This window comes from Musa acuminata, chromosome BXJ1-5 (assembly GCF_036884655.1).
Source record: "Musa acuminata AAA Group cultivar baxijiao chromosome BXJ1-5, Cavendish_Baxijiao_AAA, whole genome shotgun sequence".
NCBI lineage: Eukaryota > Viridiplantae > Streptophyta > Magnoliopsida > Zingiberales > Musaceae > Musa > Musa acuminata.
This window is the reverse complement of record NC_088331.1, coordinates 27824926-27843043: the sequence shown is the minus strand read 5'-3', so window position 1 is coordinate 27843043 and position 18118 is coordinate 27824926. Positions and strand designations below refer to the sequence as shown.

Below are 18118 nucleotides of genomic sequence, written 5' to 3'. Positions count from 1 at the left end.
TGAATATCGAAACTATGTTAAAAATCTTGGGATAAGAAAAAATAGATTTTTTTTATCCTAATCCAAATGTCGAGCCTCGTGTTAGCAAAGCAATCTAGAATTTCTTTATGATCCCATGAAGTTTGAGTGATTCTCCTACAAGACCTTTCTTCTAGTGTTATTATATTAATATAGATTCTGATTGTTCTAGGTATCGAGTTATGAAGTTAACCTTGGTTCAACTCTAATCATGCCATAAGTTTAGTGTTGGAAAATGATTGTGTTCATAGTATGGGATCATACAAAAAGTTCGAGGTGTGTCCGATAGAAGCTTATACAATCCTTAAATTAAAATCAAAATAAATAATAAAGTAATAAAAGATATAGAGGTTTCGAGGTTTAAATAATATGAGGATAAGATAATATATTTGAAGCTTTTTATAGAGGCTTTCATAATCATCAAACTTAAATAAGAAGTTAATATATAAGAATAGTTACATGGAATTGTTGGGGGTTACTACATGAAGGTTGCCCAAATTTTCGACTTATATTTTTTCCTTAATAATAATAAAGTATTGAAGTATTTTTAATATTTATATTTATATTATTTTAAATTTTTTAATAGTTAAAGTTTTATTTTTATTTTTTTTATTGCTTTATTTAGAGATAGGTCTACTTTTGGGATTTCTCACCAAATAGATATATTTGTTTCTATAACAAATTCCTCGTTATGATTGCGAAAATAATTCAACCATATACCTCCATAAAGGGTTTCCTTAATCAACAAATATGTATTTCCGGATAATCTAAAAAAATTATTCCTTTTTGTTTTGTTAATTGGATCGGAGTTTGACAACACCGGATAATCTAAAATTTTACCTGTTGCTGCGGATTCTCTTAGTGGATCGATATCTTTCGGTATCCAACTATTCGATCCGCTTAAAACGGATCGGATCGGATCGGATCCTTCAAGTAAAACATAAGAAAATTGCAGCGAATAGGCACGGGACCAGTCTCGGGTCAGCTCGGCCACCCCATGATCCTGCAAAACCCGGCCCGGGAGCGACCGCGCTCAAAGCACCCCCAACGCCGACCGTCTACATTACCGAACGCCAACCCCGTCTGACGCCACCGCTGCGGGATGTCGTTCCGCGACCACGAGATGGCGGCAGCCGTCGGGCGCCTCGTGTTGGCCTACGACGGTGCCATCGCCGGCCTCGCGCTCGCCGCCTTCGCCGCGGTCTCCTGGGTCAAGTACCTCGCCGCCTCTGCTGCCCTCGTCCGCATCCGCCGCGCCACCTCTGTCCCCATCTCGGGCCTCCGCTCCCTCCTCTCATCCGATGATTCCTCCGACGAGGATGGGGTCCTTGTCGTCGTCCGAGGCCTGGTCCAGCCCAGCTCTACCGTCGAGGCTCTCGGCGTTTGGCCGCTCTCCAAGTTCCGCGACGTCCTTACCCCCCGGGGCTCCGGCGAGAGGGCCGTCGCCGTCCTCAGCACCCAAACTGTAAATTTTTCTTCACTTGGAGGTCATCAATTGTATGCCTGACATTTAAGCTGATTTGTACTTTGGATTGTTGCGATTTTTCTGTGCCCTAATTGTTTCAGTGAGGCAGCAAGCTTTGGTTGGCATATCTGAAATATTCTTATGGCATTACTGGTAAATTATTGGAATACTGGAACTTATTTTCCAATTATTTGCAATTCTCTTCTGGAGATAACCAAATAGTGAAGCAAAATGCAACAAGAAAAAGAAAAGGAAAACCTGTAAGGGACATTAAAGAATCCATTACTTCGATCGATCTCCTTGTGAAATAAATCTTTCTGTTTTGCAAATTGCGAACCTTTTGTTTAATAATGAAAATTTAAATTGGATTGGCTACTGAGTTCTGTTATACTTTAAAACAAGTGAATATCAAAATTGGGGTGGCTACTGACCGTAGTTATACTTTAAAATATATCTCATATGAGCAAATTTCAGTGCAATGTGTGCCTAGCTTAGATGTATTATCTAGCTTCTGAATCTTCAGGCAGTTGTATTATACATCATTTTGGGGTGGTATCTGGACTGGGATAATTGGAGCCAAGAGACTAGACAGACAGGAAGAAGGCAGAGAGATCTATAGTCCAGTTTAAGTACAGTTATTAAGTGTGAAAGAGCAGGAAATGAGAGGGATCAAGAGACATGATTTATAACCAAGCGCTCCTTTTCTCTCTCACCATGACTCTGAAGGGAGTAGCGAAACATTGCTTAGATGAAAAATCTGTCTATTTTTTGAAGACTTGGGTTCTTTTCTTTACCATTTAATTGGGTCCAAGAGTATGATTACTTGAGGGAAAAAATAGTTTGGTTACATCATGTGCCCACTTCCCAGAAATATGTTTCTGTGGATGAGGTTACTTAAGGATTATCTTTAGATCTTAGTTTAGTACCAGGGGATATATTTATGGTTCTACACCTGAATGAAAGTGGAGGAGCACAGCTGGGCATGACAAGTACATAATTGTTGCATCCAAGTCTTAAAAGAACTGTTGGAGAAAGTGCTACTTTTCTTGATGTTGAAGACGTGTTGTACATTTAACAAGGCCAATTTTGAAGCAGTTTAAATTGGTAAGCATGTGAAACTCCTTGAAGGAGAATTAGCTAGCAGGCATGACATTAAGTTTAATTATTGCTATGATAGCATATGAAATAAGGAAGCAACAAGAATAAGTTCTAAGTATTGACATGTAGTGTGCCATATGCAAAGATTAGATATACTTGCTTCACATGCATAATGCATAAAATGCCTGTTTGACCAGTTGTGTGAAATGCCATGTTTTGGGTACTCATGCAAACACATTTGAATCTGGTCAATATCCTGGAATTATTATTTATTTAATTTTGTAAAAACAGTGTATCTTTGCTACTCGCTGTCCAACTTTTAAAAGGTTTTGCTTTGCTGGTTTTCCTTTTTATTTATTAAATGAAGCATTCTGCACCAATATAATAACTTGACCCATCATTAAATTTGAATATATCACTGGCATGCTTCTTGCTGATCCATCTGGACTTATGTGTCACATTTTCCGGACCTGGCAAGAATGTCTAGTATTCAGGGTGTTGCTTATCCATGGAAAGTTATGTGTGAGATACGTGAACCAAACAAGGATGCTAGAATTCAAGTGGAGGAGATTGTAACACTGCATACTAGTCCCACATTGAATGTGGTCGATACTTTGCTTGGCATGAGTTATGAGTTACTACCTTCACTATAAAACATATTCCTGAGTGCTTTTTTTTGTCTTTCTCCCACATGGTATTTTGCTTGTGTTGTAACATTCTATATAAGTTGCCTTCCAGTCTAGAACATTGTTTACCAAATTTAAATTAGATGCCAAAGTAGCTAATTCTTGAATGAAATTTTACTATCCACTGTGACCTTATATCTTATCTTTTGTTGTTGAAGTGTCTGTACAATGAATGGAGGGGAATGTTCGGGTGGAGTTCTGATCTTAATGCACTACTTATGAGATCTTGGAAGGAGAGAAGGTCAAGTTCATTGGAGTTGGTAAATTCTGCTATCCATAGGCTCAAATTTTACTTGTGGAATATATACATCAAACATTATTGTAAATGAGGAACCATTAGTATAAATGTTGAAGATTATCTAAGTAAACTTGCAGGTACCATTTATTCTTGCTGATGGTGCCAAATCGTCTAATTCTGGTTATATTCATGTTAATTTGGATGGGTCAGCCCATCCACTACCTCTTACTACAGTTTATCATGAGCTGCACCCTGTTCAACTTACTCCATGCACATTTTTCCAGGCCATCTTTGGTAGTGGATATCCTGTAAGTTCTTGTTCTTTGCCACCTGCATATCTTGGAATTGGTTTCTTCTCCCCTTTACCTTTAACAATGCTCATCTTGTTAGGGTTCATTGTCAAATTTTGTGTTTTTGAAAGGTGGCATTGTTGCACGAAGAAAAGATCCTTCCTGTTGGAAAGGAGATCACTGCAATTGGCATTTGTAGACCAAGAGATGGAGCTTTAGAGATAAAATCGTGCAAGAATCTTCCTTTTTTCTTGTGAGCATTAATTTTGAGCACCAAATGTCTTCAGTATGCTACTTTTTCTTTGTAGCAAAATTTGTCAGTTTTGGAAGTAAATATCACTATGGTGAAATTCAACTATCAGAAGAATTTTTAACCTTTTAAGTCAAAAGTTAAATTTCTCATGCACTACACTGTACAGATAAAGGACTAGCATTTTTTATAAATGCTTCCTTATTATATGGGAGGTATGTTATGGCTTCGTGTGCTGTGCAGGTCTGACATGACGAAGGATGAACTTGAGGCTGAGCTTAATTCCAACACCAGGATCCTGTTATGGAGTGGCATTTTAATTGGAACACTGTCCTTTGGTATATTAGGCTACGCCTTGGTCAGGTATTGTGATTCAACTTAATGGTGCATAGCACCATATGTATACATATGCATAGACATATCAATAAAAATATAAATGCAAATTTATGTATTATCATGCATGGATTATGATTTTGACCCATTTCACTCATTGGGTGAAAAGTGCTGCGCAGAACTGCTCTTGAAACTGGGTCTGGTGTTTCTCAGTCCAATATTTCATAGGGTTTGTTTGAACGGGTTAACCTTAAAAGGGACCAAAACCAGTCCTTCAACTTAAATGACTGTCTTCTCATTAATCAGGTCTAGGAAAGGGGAATAGGGAATCATAGGTCTTGACTCTAGGAGGGGGGCTATGGGTCTTGAGAGGAAATCCTCTTGCTTAGTTGTTGGAGAGAGTGGATAAGAGATCCAAGATTCTGGAGATCATGGACATATCAGCCTATATCACTGAATGAATCTTTTGGCAGCCTGCCGACAACCTAAATGCTACCATAACATTGATCCTTTAATGTTAAATCCTAGCCTATATATATATGTGTGTACATCAGTATGTCATGTAGGATCATGCAAAATCATAACCTATATATATTTTGTCTTTTTCTTCATTTAGGCACACAAGCTTTACCTAAATGGTAAATCAAACAATGACAGTGAATATGCTACACTATTTTATGTAGCAATGGTCCTTCCAGTAAACTAAATTATATCTGGTGTGGTGGCTTGAATATTTTCACCAACTTATACAATATAATATTCAGCTTTCGTTGTTACTAAAATCATCCCCGGGTTCAGTTGCTACTTTTGTTCAACATTTTTATGGTCTATGTTAATGGACAATTAAGTATCAACATATATATGACTATAATTTGCAAATCCTAATAGGGTTGTCTTTTTGTGTACATTTCCTTTTTAGCTATCTTATTTAATTATATTCTTGATAGTCCTCTATATATAGAGATATCAGGATATTGGTCTGCGATGTAGTGCTAGTTGACATTTAAGTTCTCCCTGGTTATATTGTTTCCATTTTTCTTGATCTGAAAGGGAACAAGCTCTTAAGTATGCATCTTAGAGGCTAGAGCTATGTTCATGTACAATGCCCATTTATTCTCCTAAATGCAGTTCATGCATTTGTAGAGTTAAATCCATATGCTCTAGGTGACTGTATTTATGACAAAAGATTGCATGTTCCTGTGCTTCTATATGGTACAGGCCATGACATCGATCCCTGATAATTCGCGTTATAGGTGCGTAACTCACGTTGTGAAGTATTTGTTTATGTAGTTACATGATTCAGGTGTCTCTGAAGCATGTGTTTTTATAGTTATATGATATGGTTTTATCAGTGCATGTGTCACATACATAGTATGTTTGCAATTTAAGTATTTAGAAACTGTTTTTGGTTATCACTGATGTTTGTTGATATGATTCTTTTACCATCTATCATGTGATAAATAATATTAAATCTCAGCAGTTTATTAATAATAATGCAGGAACTGGCGGAAATGGAAGGAGTGGAGAACGAGAAGAAGAGAGATCCAGGACTTACATGATGAGTCTCTGATTGAGAGTAGTATGGAAGCTGAGGATGCACCCGAGGGAGAACTTTGTGTCATCTGCTTATCAACACGAAGGAGATCTGCATTTATTCCTTGTGGGCATCTTGTTTGCTGTTCTCGCTGTGCACTGCATGTGGAGCGTGACTCCTCACCAAAGTGCCCTGTGTGTCGGCAAGATGTTCGATCCTCAATTCGAATATATGATTCTTGAGGTGCATGGACTGACCATTAACACCCTTTTTTTTTTTTCTTTTTTCTTTTTCTAGTATATTTTTGTTAATGTGAAACAGGACATTATGAATTCGGTGACTTGTATTTCTTCCACACGCTTGGATGTTTGTATATGGAATATATGGTCATCTAAATTGGACACATTGTTTCCTGTTTATTTTTGCTCTTGTTGCATATAATTTGTTCAGAACTAATGTGGACACATACAAATTATCACACATCGGATCTCTTACAAAACAAATTTATGATAGACCGTGAAACTATTTCAATCCATTTTGAACAAACACTTATGAATATTTCCAAGTACTGATTCCTTCCAAAATTTTTGGATTGCTTTGTTGCAAGATGTCAAGGCCAGTTGATGCTAATAATAGCAAACTTACTTGTCGGGTAGCTGAGTTGGCTGTCTTGGGAAGAACCATGTGCCGTGCGTTAATCATGTCGATTCGTCAGTCCACCCAAAACATAGGTTTTATTTGTGATTTTGTGTGCATAAGTTATTTGCTAGCTAATTTTTTTGTGGAGTAATTGTGACTAGCTAAGCTGCTGAACTACCACGAGTTGCATAATATGTGTGAGCTCTTGGCTAGACAATTAATAATGGGAAAGAAAAGGCACAATGTGATAATTTTCTTCTAGCACGGATTCTCGAACGTGTGTTATTGTTCTTCCATACGGTAATATGTCCAAAATCCTTCACACATCAATGATAGTTGATAGGGGTAAGAAAAATTGATTTGACGTAACACCCCGGATTTGACGTAATACACCCCCATGTCGGACACCCTTGGCGGCACACTGTCCTAGAACGAGCATTAACAATGACACGACACGCACCCACACCCATCGTACCCGAACAACCTCCTTGGCTGACCCCTCGGGGCCGGCCGAGGCAGGCGAAGGCGCTGACTGACACCCCCATGCCCTGCGGCGGCTCGGCCTCCCACGCAACGTCCATGATGACGACAGACGCCGTTAGAGGTACGACCCTGCCCCGACAGGATGGCACATCAGGTAACATCAAACCCATTTATAAATACCCCCTGGCTCCCCACGGGCAAGGGGGGACTAAAAAAAAACTCCTCTTCCCCATCACTAACTTGGTCGTCGGAGGGGTCGAGCCGAGCAACGGACCCGACCTGTGTAATATCCCTCACTTTTGAAAATTATTAATAAGAAACTATATGTAAATTTGAGGACCTATATGTAAATATAAAAATTTCAAGGACTAAACTACTAAGTTGCAAAATGAAAAGAAAATAAAGAAAACCGAAAATTTCGGTTTTATCCCACCGCCTCCCACGCACTCTCTGTTTCTTCGGAGCGGTGGGGTGTGAGGAGAGAAGAAAGAAGAAGAAGAGGGAAAAGAAGAGAGGAGGAAGAGGGAGAAGAGAAGAAAAGAAGAAGAAGAAGAAGAGAGGGAAGATGGAGAGGAGAGGGAGAGGCAGCAGCAGCAGCTAGGGCTGCTGCACCTTTGTTTCCCGCAGGTGGAAACAGAGGAGAGTATGTGTGGGGCGTTGGGGAGGAGAAGAGAAGAAGAAGAAGAAGAAGAAGAAGAAGAGGAGAGGAGGATAGCTGCAGCAAGGCTACAGCGAGGAGGTGTGTGGCGTTGGGGAGGAAAAGGGAAGAGGAGAAGAAGAGAAGGAGAAGAAGAGGGAAAAGAGAGGGAAGAGGGAGAGGAGCGAGAGGTGGCAGCAGCTAGGGCTGCAGCACCTCTGTTTCCTGCAGGTGGAAACAGAGGAGAGGTGTGGGGCGTTCGAAGAGGAGAGGAAGGAGAAGAGGAAGAGAAGAAGAAGAGGAAGCAGGAGAAGAGGTTGTGATACCTCTGTTTCCTGCAGAGGAAACAGAGGAGAGGGTGTGTGTGACGCCGGGGAGGAGGAGGGAAGAAGAAGAGGAGAAGAAGAGAAGGGGAAGGAGGAGCTGCGGCTGTGGCGGTGGCAGCTGCAGCTGGAAGAGAAGGAGAGGAAGAAAAGAAGGTGAGGAAGAAGAGAAGAAGAAGAAAGGAAGGAGAAGGAAGAGGAGAAGGAAAAGAAGCAGCTGCGGCTGCGGCTGTGGCAGCTGCAGCTGCGGCTGCGGCTGTGGCAGCTGCAGCTGTGGCAGGGAAAGAAAAAGAGGAAGGAAGAAGGGAATGAGAGGAAGATGAGCAGGGGAGGAAGAAGAGGCTGCGGCCGTGGCTGAGGCTGCGACTACAGCAGTGCAGTTGGGAAAGAAGAGAAGGAAAGGAAGAAGAAGAGAAAGGGGAGGAGAGGAAGAAGAGAGGAAGAGGAGAAGGGGTGGCAGCTGCGGCAGTGGCAGCTGCGGCAGTGACAGCTGCAGTTGGAAGAGAAGAAGGAGAGGAAATAGAGTAGCGGAGGAAGAAGAGGCTGCGGTTGTGGTGGCTGCGGCCATGGTTGCGACTGCGACTGCGACTACGATAGTTGCAGCTGGGAAAGAAAAGAAAGGAAAGAGGGAAAAAGGGGCTGCGGACGGGATTGCGGCCGCGACTGCGTATGCAGCAGTTATTGTCTACGAGAGAAGGGAGGAAGGAAGGTAGTGCGGTGGAAGGGGCTGCGATTGTGGCAGCGGTAGCGGCGGCGGCTGTGGCAGCTGCGTTTGGGAAAGAAAAATAAGGAATGAGAGTAAGAGAGAGCAGGTGACTGTGCCTCGATGTTCGACATGTGGTGTAGTTGCGAAGAAAGGAAGAAAACGGGAGCACAAAACGAAACAGAGAGAGGACACGGAGGAAAAGTAGAAGGATTTAGGCTAGCACCTTCTTTGGATCTTCGGATCGAAATCTTTGAAAGGCAAGTTCCCTGATCGTTTCTCCTATAATTGCTTTGATATTTCTTATTGCAAGTTCCCGATTCGTTCCTCCTGTAATTGTTCTAATCTTTCCTATTGCAAGTATCCTGATCTTTCCTTACTGTAATTTGATCTCTACATTTGATTTGAATATATGGAACTTGAATTGTTCTAGCCTTGTATTTGATATATCTCTTGTTTAGACATATCGATCCGAATCTGTGCAACTTCTGAGATTCTGACCTTTCATCCTTGTTATGATTATAACTTCATATATTGACCTCTGATTTGGACAAAACTTATTTGATCAGAATATAGACTCATAAACCTTTGTTTTGATAGCTTATTTTAAGAATTCAGAGTGAGTGTCTGCCCAAACTTCTATTTCAAATGAGCCTACTGATTTTGCGAAACAGGGATCGTAATTTCTGACCTTTTGATACTGAACTGCTTATAAGTCCCTGTTGCAAATGTTGATTTATTCAAATCTTATTTCATTGGAAACTAGACTCGTAGATCTTTCTTTTGATATATGAATTGAAAGATTTGGAATCCAAACACCTGTCTGACATTATGAATTCTGCCAAACAGATATTTTGTTCTACGACCCTTGTTTACCAAATTATTTGTAACTCTCTCTATTGGACAGTTCAATTCATATGAAGCCTGTCTTATCTGAAAGTATAATCCAATCATATATTTCTGAGTAAATTGGAGCACGATTGATAGTTTGAATCATTTGTTCAATGTGCCTCTTGTATTCTGCCAGAAATCGAGCTTTGGTCGATTTCTAATATTCTGGTTTCATTCCTTTGGAAATTGATATCCTTTAGCTTTCTTATTCAATTGAGCTTTATAATACTGCTTTGAATTCTTGTATGCTCTTGTCCTTAAAATTATTTGCATTCTTGAAAACTATTGTGTAACGTTTAAGCTATATCGTATTGACTCTTATAGGCACATGTATAACTCATTGTTCCGCATTTGCTTTCGATGTGTGCCTATTCTAGTTTCATTCCTTTGGATATCGAATTCATCTAACCTTCTTATTTGAATTGAGTTATATATGATTGTTTGGAATCCGTGTATACTCTTACTTTTATTTCATTCCAAATCTGAATACATTTGTGAGAGATTTGTTCCTTGCATCATATTGTTTTGAAAAGGCACATGTACGTTTTGTTGTTCCGCATGTGCTTCCGATATATGCTACTTATTGTTAAAACTGTCCTCTTGTACTCTGGTGTGTGGGATTGTCTGGACCTTTGCCAGAAATGGTAAAGGGTATGCGCTTATTACCCGCTCTGTGGGGTCCCGCTCTGTGGGATATTCTGGACCTTTGCCAGAAATGGTAAAGGGTATGTGCTTAGAGCCTGCGATGCTCTGCCGGCCCCCTCTGACTTCACCTAGACGTGGGTGGATGGAGCTCCCAAACGTGGGAGACTTTTGTCAGGTGGTCATTCAGAAATGGATGAATCACATTCTGACTGAGATCCCACTACACCTTCTATATGTTTGATATGACATCCAGAGTTTTGGTGAGTTGTTTCTATTCATGCTCTGGATAAGAATGATATGATTGCAACGTCAAGGACGATGTTTGAGCTTCTGTACGGTATTTGTTTTTGATATGCTCTGAAATGCTTCATTCACTGATGATTTTTGCTTCGAAATGTTCCATATGCCGTTGATATGCTTCGGAACATTTTATATGCCATTGATAAGCTCCGATATGTTCCATTTGTATTGATATGCTTCGAAATGTACCATTTGCCATTGATATGCTCCGGAACATCTCGTACGCTATTAATATGCTCCAATTATTCTATGCTCCATTTGCTATGAACTGATATGTTCTGAAATGTTCTATCTGCCATTGATATGCTCCAATTACTCTGTGCTCCATTTGCTATGAACTGATATGTTCTGAAATGTCCTATCTGCCATTGATATGCTCCATTTGTTATGAATCAAATATGTCTTGAATGACATGATACATATGATTTTGTATCTAATGAGATGGTATCCTTGAGAATTCTTGTATTCTACCTTACATTATGATACCTTACTCGTTTGAAACCGTTCCTTTTGTTCTGAATATGTTTTGTCACTTGCTGAGCCGTTTTTGGCTCACTCCGTTGTTATATAAATCTTTCAGGTCAGCATGTCACTCTTCGAGATGTTTGATTTGGGCTAAGGCAGTGGATAGCTATTCAGAATTATGGGCAAGTCTTGTTGGTTGTTATGTTATTGTTGTATAAGCATATTTTGTATGTAATGAAATGTTATTGATGAATCGAAATGGATATACTGTGTAAAAGTGTGAGAAGATCTCTCTTATTTGGAATTTCGAAATGTTAAGCCTAATTTATGATGATATGAACTTGTGGTGAATAGTTGGAGTTCTGATTGTATAATTTATTTAGCTTGTGGATTTATAAGTGTTGTTCATGTTTGTCAAGTTGGCTTGGGTTGCCATAAATGTGAATTATCGAGTGATCTGATATATGATTATAAACTACATAGGTTTTATATATGTGAATTTGATAGAATGTTTTTCAGTGTCCTCAAATGTTAGTTTGGATCCTGGATTGGTCTGTGATGAAAATTTTAAAAATCATGGTTATTTTGAGGGGCGTGACAAAGGTGGTATAATGTCACGACACGGGTCTGATGAGTTAACTGCCCAATAACTTCATTTTGGTCCTCAACGGCGGACCAAAATGCTTAAGCGGGAGGTTACGTAGTACACTCATCAGGCCCTTATAAGCTAATCATACACATTCCCCACTTCCGATGTGGGACTAATGGGATATTACATTATCCCCAACCCAATTAGCTTGACGTCCTCGTCAAGGCCTGACATATCCCAAATCGAACCCTAGCATAGTGCATGTGAGGTTTAACTCAGTGGTGGCTCCACGCCGTGATGAGTTCTCTGACTCCATCCACGAGTAGCCCTTTCCTACTGCAGTGCATGTGAGGTTTAACTCAGTGGTGGCTCCACGCCGTGATGAGTTCTCTGACTCCATCCACGAGTAGCCCTTTCCTACTGCAGCCCTCTCACCCTGCCCTAATGCTAGGTCGGCTCTGATACCAAATGTCATGACCCGGGTCTGATGAGCTAAATGCTTAAGCGAGAGGTTACGTAGTACACTCATCAGGCCCTTATAAGCTAATCATACACATTCCCCACTTCCGATGTGGGACTAATGGGATATTACATTATCCCCAACCCAATTAGCTTGACGTCCTCGTCAAGGCCTGACATATCCCAAATCGAACCCTAGCATAGTGCATGTGAGGTTTAACTCAGTGATGGCTCCACGCCGTGATGAGTTCTCTGACTCCATCCACGACTCAGTGATGGCTCCACGCCGTGATGAGTTCTCTGACTCCATCCACGGGTAGCCCTTTCACCCTGCCCTAATGCTAGGTCGGCTCTGATACCAAATGTCACGACCCGGGTCTGATGAGCTAACTGGCCAATAACTCCATTTTGGTCCTCAACGGCGGACCAAAATGCTTAAGCGGGAGGTTACGTAGTACACTCATCAGGCCCTTATAAGCTAATCATACACATTCCCCACTTCCGATGTGGGACTAATGGGATATTACAACCTGTGTGCAGGTACTCGATCGCTGCTGAATCCACTTGGCGCCGCAGAACTTTCCAGCCAGGTCCCCTATGTCAGCCACCACAACACCCTAAGGGAAGCCACGTCTGATCCCAGCCATTCGGAGCCCAGAACCAACCGCGTCGACCCCGAGGTCACGGCTAAAAAAGTTACGAATCCGTAACAGATTGGCGCTAAAAGGAGGGCCTTCCAAATGTCAAGCGATCAGCGAATCCACCTCGACGGATCCTCAGCTGCTGAGCTCCCCGCCTTGGGGGAGCATCCCCCACATGATGAAACCCACGACGAACGCCCCGCGGCGGTATCAGAACGCTACTGGCGACTGTTCAATGACCCAGGCTTGTCGCCCCCCGGCGGTGCACCCGTCGGCCCGTCGCAAGTGTCACCCGAGGCCTTTCATGACCTCGCCCACCAAGTCCGGACCCTGACAAGCATGGTCCAGACCATCATCCTGATCGTCTCCCAGCGGACCCCTCCGCACGCGACCCGGCTCTCACCACAACGGGAGACCCCTGTCCAGACTCGCGCACCACTTCCTGAGCCCCCCATCTCACTTCAAAACCCCGCAGCTCGGCCCGGGAGCCGAGAAGCAGAAGAAACGGCGAGCCGTCCCGAGCCCGAGGCTCCGACCGCCGATTCGACAAATGCCCTACGGACTCAACTGCGCCTCGTCAGTCAAAGGCTTGACGAGGTACAACAAGAGGTTCGCAAGTCAAGGGGAGAGCTCGGGACGGACGGGCACCAAGCATCTCCGTTCACCCCCGAGATACAAGATCAGGCGATCCCGCTGCACTTCCGCCTCCCCTCGCTGGACGCGTATGACGGCACCACCGACCCAGCGGACCACGTAGCCGCTTTTCGCGCCCAGATGGCGCTGTTCGGGACTTCAGACGCCCTGATGTGCAGGGCATTCCCAACGACTCTGCAGGGACCGGCCCGCACGTGGTACAACGGCCTGAAGCCGGGGACCATCGCCTCCTTCGATCAGCTTGCCAAGGATTTTGAGCTTAACTTCCTGGCATACGCTCGACCAAAGCCGTCCATGGCGTTGCTCCTGGGGCTCAACCAGAAGGAGGATGAGCCCCTCTCCCATTTTGTGAACCGATTTACGACGCAAATATGTGGATTGTCGGATGCTCACCCCTCTCTCTTGATGCAGGCCTTCATGACTGGCCTGCGCCCCTCCAGGTTCTTCTGGTCGCTCGTAGAGCGGCCCCCGGCTGCGGTTCCCGAGATCACCTTCCCACCGGAGCTACCTTCCCACCGGAGCTACCGAGCGACCTGACCACGATGACGCCTTGGTGATATCGGCCAGTGATATCGGCCTTGGTGATAAGGAGGATCATGGTCGACACGGGGAGCTCGGCCGACATACTCTACTTCGATGCCTTCCAGAAGCTGGGCCTGGCCAGGGAAAATCTAAGCCCGATGTGCTCGGCACTCACCGGTTTCACGGGAGATTCAATATCGCCCCTGGGGGCTATTACTTTGCCCTTGACCCTAGGGACCCCACCAAGGTCGAAGACGGTGATGACCACTTTCCTGGTGGTCGACCTCCCCACTGCTTACAATGCCATACTTGGTCGGCCGACCCTCAATAAGGTCAGAGCCGTCGTCTCGACCTACTACCAGACCATCAAGTTCCCAACCCGTGCGGGAGTTGGGGAACTCACAGGAAGCCCCCGAGAGTCTAGACGGTGCTACCTCACCTCCGTTACATTGGACAAGAGAGCCAGGACCGAGGCGTCCCAGGAAGACCCACGGGAAACAAAAAAACTGACTCCCCACCCCGAGCCGAGGGGATCCACTGTTGACATTCCTCTGCGAGAAGCTCGCCCGGACCAGACAGTCAAGGTCGGATCTGAGCTACCCGAGCGGGAACGGGAGCAGCTCATCGGTCTCCTATGGGAAAATGCCGACGTCTTCGCCTGGTCCCCGTCAGACATGACGGGTGTCGATCCAGAGGTCGCGGAGCATCACCTCAACATCCTGCCTGACGCTCGCCCAGTGAAACAAAAGCCTCGGTGCCAGGCCCCTGACCGACAACGTGCAATACAAGAGGAGGTGGACAGGCTCTTAGCCGCGGGCTTCATAGAAGAAGCCAAATATCCTCGATGGTTGTCCAATGTAGTCCTCGTGAAAAAACACAATGGAAGCTGGAGGATGTGCGTTGATTATACCAGCCTCAACACTGCATGCCCTAAAGACTGCTACCCCCTCCCAAAGATCGACCAGCTGGTCGATGCGACGGCCGGCCACGCGCGACTCTCTTTTATGGACGCCTACTCAGGGTATAACCAGATCAGGATGGCGCCCGAAGACAGAGAGCACACGGCCTTCCTCACCGGTCAAGGGGTGTACTTCTACAAGGTCATGTCGTTCGGGCTAAAGAATGCTGGAGCCACATACCAGAGCACAGTAAACAAGATGTTCGCCCATCAGATCGGGAGGAACATGAAAGTCTATGTGGACGACATGATTGTGAAAAGCCGAGAGGCCGGAACGCACCTTGCAGACCTGGCCGAGGCCTTCGCCACGCTGCGCAAGTTCGGCATGCGGCTCAACCCCACAAAGTGCGCTTTCGGCGTCACCTCCTGGAAGTTCCTCAGGTTTGTTATACACCAGAGAGGAATCGATGCCAACCCGGAGAAGGTTCAGTCAATAATCAATATGCAGTCCCCCCGGACGGTTAAAGACCTGCAGCGACTTAACGGCCGACTGGTCGCTCTGTCTCGCTTTCTCGCCCGATCGGGTGATCGTTGCCTCTCATTCTTCAAGGCGCTTAAAAGCCCGAAGAACTTCCAGTGGACATCGGAATGCGAGGAGGCTTTCAAACAGATGAAGTAGCACCTGGCCAGCCTTCCCCGGCTCGCCTCCGTCTCCCCCGGCGAGAGGCTGGGCCTCTACTTGGCGGCCTCCCCGCATACAGTCAGTTCTGTCCTGGTCAAGGAAAGCTCCGACCAACAGCTCCCGATCTACTACGTCAGCCACGTCCTGAGTGGACCTGAGGAACGTTACTCGCCGATAGAGAAACTCGCGCTTGCCCTGGTGCTCTCGGTTCGGAAGTTGTGCCCCTACTTCCAGGCACACCCGGTGGAAGTCGTCACCGACCAACCTCTCCGGCAGGTCTTAACAAAATTTGATGTGGCAGGATGGCTCCTCAAATAGGCGGTGGAGCTCGGCGAACACGACATAAGATACCTGCCCAGGACCGCCATTAAGGCCCAAGCGGTAGCCGACTTCATCGCGGAGCTGACTCGAATGGAAGATATAAATCTCGAGCAGGCTCCCGAGGCTTGGACCCTACACGTCGACGGCTCGGCCAACTCAAAGGGTGTCGGCGCAGGGCTGGTACTCCTCGCCCCCGACGGACGCTCGTTTGAGCGCTCCCTCCGCTTCGGGTTTAAAGCTACCAACAACGAGGCGGAGTACGAGGCGCTCTTAGCAGGACTGAGGCTGGCCCTCGAGATGCAGGTGGCCGCGATACACGTCCACACCGACTCGCAACTAGTGGCCGAGTAGCTCAACGGCGGGTACGAAGCTAGGGACACAACCATGGCGAAATACCTAGCCCGGGTAAGGGACCTAACCGCCAAGTTCCATTACTTTACGCTGTCTAATGTTCCGAGGGAAGAAAACGAGCGAGCCGACGCGCTGGCCAAGCTGGCGTCGAGACCAACCCCTGAAGCAGGGACGGAGATTGAGGAACTCCCTGCCCGCATCATCGAAATAGCAACGACGACCCCAAGCAGCGCGCCGATCACGTGGGTGCAAGAGCTACTACGCTTCAAAAGGGACGGAACCCTTCCCCTCGACGAAGGCGCGGCTTCGCGCCTGCGTCGCACGCACGCGTGGTACACCGAGGAGTGTGGCCGCCTCTACAAACGGTCCTTCACTTATCCCCTCCTACGATGCTTGGAGCCTGACGAAGCCCGGACGGTCCTAGCCGAAACCCACGAGGGGGTCTGCGGCGAGCACATCGGCGGGCGAACCTTGGCGCACAAAATACTCTGCCAAGGCTACTACTGGCCGACCATGTGCTGGGACGCGAAAGCTTACGTATAGCGGTGCCGGTCGTGCCAGCAACACACCCGCGCACCTCGACAGCCCGCGGTCCCGCTCAGCCCCATCGACTGCGCATGGCCATTCGCGCAGTGGGGGCTGGACCTCCTCGGCCCCTTCCCGCCGGCTTCTGGACAGCGGAAGTACATCATTGTAGGAGTAGACTACTTCACAAAGTGGGTCGAGGCCGAGCCACTTGCGACGATCACGGAACAAAAAATAGAGAAATTCGTGTGGAAGAACCTAGTAACTCGGTTCGGGTTGCCCAAGGCCATCATCACTGACAACGGACCTCAGTTCGCCGGCACAAGGTTCCGGGAATTCTGCGCCGGTCATGGCATTCAACTGAGGTTCAGTTCGGTGGCCCACCCTCAGACAAACGGGTTGGCCGAGGTAACCAACCGATCCATCTTGGATGGCCTCAAACAAAGAGTGTCTGCGGCCCGATCGACCTGGACGGACGAGCTCCCCAGTGTGCTGTGGTCGCTGCGCACCACTCCCAAGACGGCGACCGGAGAATCCCCGTACAGCCTAACGTTCGGAACCGAGGCCGTCCTACCACCCGAAATGGCTGTCGCCACGCTTCGGACAAGGAGCTACGACGAGGAAGCCTCGAACCAGGGACTTCGCGCCAGCCTCGACGTGCTCGAGGAGCAACGCGCCGACGCGCACCTAAAGGCCCTCTCTCACCAGAGAGCCGTCGTAAGGATCTACAACAAAAAGGTGCAACCCCGACCGATCAGGTTAGGCGATCTAGTCCTACGAAGGGCCGAGGTCAGTGACCCGACCCGAACGAGGGGGAAGCTGGCCCCCAAGTGGGAGGGACCTTATCGGGTCACCAGGGTGGTTCGACCGGGCACCTATCGGCTCACCGCGATGGACGGTTCCCCCTTACCGAGAACATGGAACGTCCAGAACCTCAAAAAATTCTTTGTCTGAGGTCGATACCCATGGTTTCTCTTCCAAGTCGAAGCTTTGCAATTTTTGAAGCTTAAAGACATGCTGGGAAAAGACCTCTCTATTTCTGAAGCATGGAATTACAAGACTCAACTGCGACAGAACTCGAAGATTACAAAAGAAGGTTACAGGACTCGATAACAGCTCAGCCAAGCCGACCTCGACACAGTCCTAATCGTCGGAACCCCTGACGCCATCATCGAAAGGAACTTCCTCTAGCATATCCACATCCAAGTCCTCGGGGTGCGAGACAAATGGATCCACCTCGACCTCCAGCCCGGGATGGCGCGTCTGAAATCGGCCCAAGGCAATCCGGTACCCGTACTCGTAGGTGACCTGCCCCGACCGAACCAGCCCGAGCTGGAATCCTGAGGACCGCTTATAAGCTTCAATTATTTCCTTCTCCTTCTCTGGCCGTCGCTCCCGCTCGGCCGCCAGAGCTTCCGAGGCCCCCTTCGCGTCGGCCAGGGCTCCCTCCAGCCGTTTGGTCAGGACGGCCACCTCAC

General features: G+C 46.2%; 2 protein-coding genes across 2 annotated transcripts; both read left to right on the top strand.

The window, feature by feature from the left end:
• Positions 1-919: 919 nt before the first annotated feature.
• Positions 920-6331, top strand: LOC135674097 (E3 ubiquitin-protein ligase SPL2-like). The gene is made up of 6 exons (XM_065183554.1): positions 920-1483; positions 3426-3527; positions 3643-3813; positions 3927-4048; positions 4289-4408; positions 5878-6331. Exons 1-6 carry the CDS (start codon positions 1121-1123, stop codon positions 6152-6154), a joined length of 1155 nt encoding a protein of 384 aa, XP_065039626.1. The 5' UTR covers positions 920-1120; the 3' UTR covers positions 6155-6331.
• Positions 6332-13937: 7606 nt separating this feature from the next.
• Positions 13938-16115, top strand: LOC135673926 (uncharacterized). The gene is made up of 3 exons (XM_065183326.1): positions 13938-15202; positions 15452-15719; positions 15762-16115. Exons 1-3 carry the CDS (start codon positions 13938-13940, stop codon positions 16113-16115), a joined length of 1887 nt encoding a protein of 628 aa, XP_065039398.1.
• Positions 16116-18118: the final 2003 nt, after the last annotated feature.

What these genes read in the sequence shown, in the direction of transcription:
- LOC135674097 (XM_065183554.1), top strand. Translation starts at nt 1,121, where the DNA reads ATGTCGTTCCGCGACCACGAGATGGCGGCAGCCGTCGGGCGCCTCGTG. An exon ending in GGTCAAGTTCATTGGAGTTG is followed by an intron (nt 3,528 to 3,642) that starts GTAAATTCTGCT and finishes GTAAACTTGCAG; the next exon opens with GTACCATTTATTCTTGCTGA. An exon ending in TCTTTGGTAGTGGATATCCT is followed by an intron (nt 3,814 to 3,926) that starts GTAAGTTCTTGT and finishes TGTTTTTGAAAG; the next exon opens with GTGGCATTGTTGCACGAAGA.
- LOC135673926 (XM_065183326.1), top strand. Translation starts at nt 13,938, where the DNA reads ATGGTCGACACGGGGAGCTCGGCCGACATACTCTACTTCGATGCCTTC. An exon ending in ACCTCCTGGAAGTTCCTCAG is followed by an intron (nt 15,203 to 15,451) that starts GTTTGTTATACA and finishes GCACCTGGCCAG; the next exon opens with CCTTCCCCGGCTCGCCTCCG. An exon ending in CCGACCAACCTCTCCGGCAG is followed by an intron (nt 15,720 to 15,761) that starts GTCTTAACAAAA and finishes CTCCTCAAATAG; the next exon opens with GCGGTGGAGCTCGGCGAACA.